The sequence below is a fragment of the Vigna unguiculata genome, chromosome 3 (genome assembly GCF_004118075.2).
Source record: "Vigna unguiculata cultivar IT97K-499-35 chromosome 3, ASM411807v1, whole genome shotgun sequence".
Classification (NCBI taxonomy): Eukaryota; Viridiplantae; Streptophyta; class Magnoliopsida; order Fabales; family Fabaceae; genus Vigna; species Vigna unguiculata.
Window position 1 is genome coordinate 28,783,877 of NC_040281.1, and position 3,272 is coordinate 28,787,148.

A 3,272-nucleotide genomic window follows, 5' to 3' on the forward strand; every position below is an offset into this window, starting at 1 on the left:
TTCTTATGGATACGACCTTGTTGCACTACAATTGACCAATATACTACTTGGAAAAATTACACCCTTAATTGGATGCAAACAATATACTTGTCCTGAAAGTTCTATTCTTAACAAGTGGAACCTTCAACACGAGTCTAGATTTTTAGTCATACAGTTTTAGCCTTGCATCATCTACTTTGAACGAATATCCTCTTTCAACTAGTTGTCCAACACTCAATAAATTATTTTTCATGGAAGGAATGTACAACACATCATGAATTAAAATTGTATTACCTTTGCTTCCTTGAATCACTACATTACCAAGTCTTCAGCCATAACAAAACTGTTATTTGCAAATCTGACATTGATTTCGATATTGGAATCAAGATCAACTATCCACTCCTTATGTCTAGTCATATGATTGGAACACCCCGTATCAACATACCAATTATTATCTTCTGAATCTGGTTCTATTGTTGCCATGAGCATAACATGTTCAGAACTAGAACTCCCTTCTTCCTCTACTATATGCACTTCCTCACTGACTTTCGATCCTTTTATAGACCAACACTCATAAGGAAAGTGACCACACTTTCCACAATTACAACATTGAACCTTTGATTTATCAAATTTTTTCTTTCCTTTGCCCTTCCACACACTCTTTCCTCCTTTCTTTTTATGAATTTCAACACCCTTATCACTATCAGAATTACAATTGTGAGAATCATTCTGCTTACCTCTACCCTTACAATGATTCTTGATTTTATCTTTGCCCTTCCAGTGTTTCTTGCCACCCTCTTTCTTGAAATTCACTTTGGCCTGCAACACACGATCATTCTCTTTTTGTTGATCGCGTTCAAGCAGCCACTGTTCGTGGGCTTTAAGAGTTTCCTGTAACTCTTCAACCTTCATTGTGGAGAGGTCTTTTGACGCTTCAATAGCCGCCACTACGTAATCGAACTTCTCACTCAAAGTCTGCATTACCTTGTCCAACACTATCTGGTTCGACATAGGATCACCCCATGCTTTCATCTAATTCACAATAATTTGCACCCTAGCAAAATAGTAATAGTCAGCTATCTTTTCACCATTCTCCATCTCAAGCAGCCACTGTTCGTGGGCTTTAAGAGTTTTCTGTAACTCTTCAACCTTCATCGTGGAGAGGTCTTTTGACGTTTCAATAGCCGCCACTACGTAATTGAACTTCTCACTCAAAGTCTGCATTACCTTGTCCAACACTATCTGGTTCGACATAGGATCACCCCATGCTTTCATCTGATTCACAATAATTTGCACCCTAGAAAAATAGTAATAGTCGGCTATCTTTTCACCATTCTCCATCTCAAGCAGTTCAAACTGTCATTTCATCGTTTGCAATTTCACCTTTTTAAGTTTGTCATCACCAGAACAAGCTTGAGCCAACACATCCCACACAACCTTTGATGTTTGAGCATAAATAATCTTCTTAAAATGGACATTATCAACACATGATGGAGAAAAAATAATGCTTTATAATCTTTCTATTTATTCTCTTTGAAAGCCCGTTTTTAGTCGCAAGTTTAGGAAGTTGATTGTAGCCCTTCTTGACTATATCAAGAACATCTTGAAAGCCAAATAATGCATGCATTTGAACACTCCATCTGTTCCAATTCTTCCCATCAAGAATCAACATATTTCCAGGAAGAAATCTTGACATGATTTCTTCCTCTGACTACACTTTTTTCCCAAAATCTTTTGGCTCTGAATACCAGTCTGTTGGCACTATGGTCTCAAAGAAGAATAGAGAAAGAAATAAGGTGCGGAGATAAAAATAAATGCACCGAAAATAACCAAATGGAATACTGTGAAATCATAATATCTATTTCCTGTTTACATATATCTTTCATAATATGTAACAAAGAGTTAGTTTCACTTTTACAAAATTACAAGAAAAAATTCGAAACTAAATTATTTATATGTATTTAACAACCACAACATTGTCGCTACCCTCTACTCCGGTAGACAAATTCAGATGCACGCCGACAACTGGCCTCTATTGCAAAGAAAACACAGCTCACACCCTGGAAGCAAATAACACCCTGAAATGACTCACACCGTAAAGGCTGGGAAGAAGATGCGACCACTAAAGCTGGAGAACCAGAGATGAAGATGATACCGTAAAATAAAGTAGAGTTAAAGTAAAAGAAGGTAAAAAGGTCAGTTGTGGTATTTCACGTTTAATGGATGCAGGAAAAAAATGATAGAGTGCGGCCATACCTATAATGCACCTTAAATACATTTTTCGTCCTCATTTTCGTAGTGTTTGTTGCGGATGGTCTTCATTTCTATCAAATGTTTAAAATGGTCCTCATTTTCGTAATTCGTGTTTAATTTAGTCATTTTATGTGACGCCGTTTAAATCAGTAACGAAGTAATGTACAAGTGACACTATTTGTATTACATTGTAATGTTGTAATGGAGTGTATGACGTGTACTATACAGGTGGATTATTAATGTTAACTTTTCAATTTAGGGCAAAAATTTTCCAATTAGGTCGTGCTGCAATTAGGGATTGACGAGTACAAGCGATTTCTTCATTTCTGATTTGCAAAGGAAGCAGCAATTGGACTTGGCGATTTGTTTGTTTGATTTCAATTTTCCAGTTGATCATCATCGACGAGGTAAGTGCTTTGCTCGTGGGTTTACGGTATTCAAGGTTGTGATAAATTTTGCACATTTGAATCAGTTGGGGTTAGGGTTTTCGTAATTCTTGTTTTTGGATTTGTTTGTGGTTGGAATGTTGTGATGTTCTCTCTACAGTTACAAATCCGGGTTAATCCCCATCTCTTGTTGAACCACCAACATTGTTGCCTCCAACGATTACAACCAAAGATAAAAGAAGAAGATTGAGATAGTGACATGGGATTGCAGGAAGAAGAAGATTGCAACAACACAAATTGGAAATGGAGGAAGAAGATTGCAACAACTGACCAACTGCCTAACAATTCATTTTCAAAAACTTAGCTCACTTATTTATCTCCAAATATCTAATTATTACACATGTACCGTACGCGTAATACACCCTAGTACAATGTAATACAAACAATGCCACATGTACAATATTTCGTTACTGATTTAAACGGCGTCACAGAAAAGAACTAAACTAAACACGAATTACAAAAGTGAAGATCATTTCAAATATTTGGTAAAAATGAGAACCATCCGCAACAAACACTACGAAAAATACGACGAAAAAAGGTACTTAAGCCTATTTTATATTAATTTATTTTTATTGATGTTTTATGGATGAAGAG

At 36.2% G+C, this 3,272-nt stretch overlaps 1 protein-coding gene across 1 annotated transcript; it reads right to left on the bottom strand.

Moving 5' to 3' along the window:
* Positions 1-291: 291 nt before the first annotated feature.
* Positions 292-1,011, bottom strand: LOC114175269. The gene has a single exon (XM_028060051.1). The coding sequence runs from the start codon at positions 1,009-1,011 to the stop codon at positions 292-294; it is 720 nt and encodes a 239-aa protein (XP_027915852.1).
* Between the last annotated feature and the right edge of the window lie 2,261 nt (positions 1,012-3,272).

Excerpts from the sequence above, each read along its gene's own strand:
- LOC114175269 (XM_028060051.1), bottom strand. The coding sequence starts at position 1,011 with ATGAAAGCATGGGGTGATCCTATGTCGAACCAGATAGTGTTGGACAAG.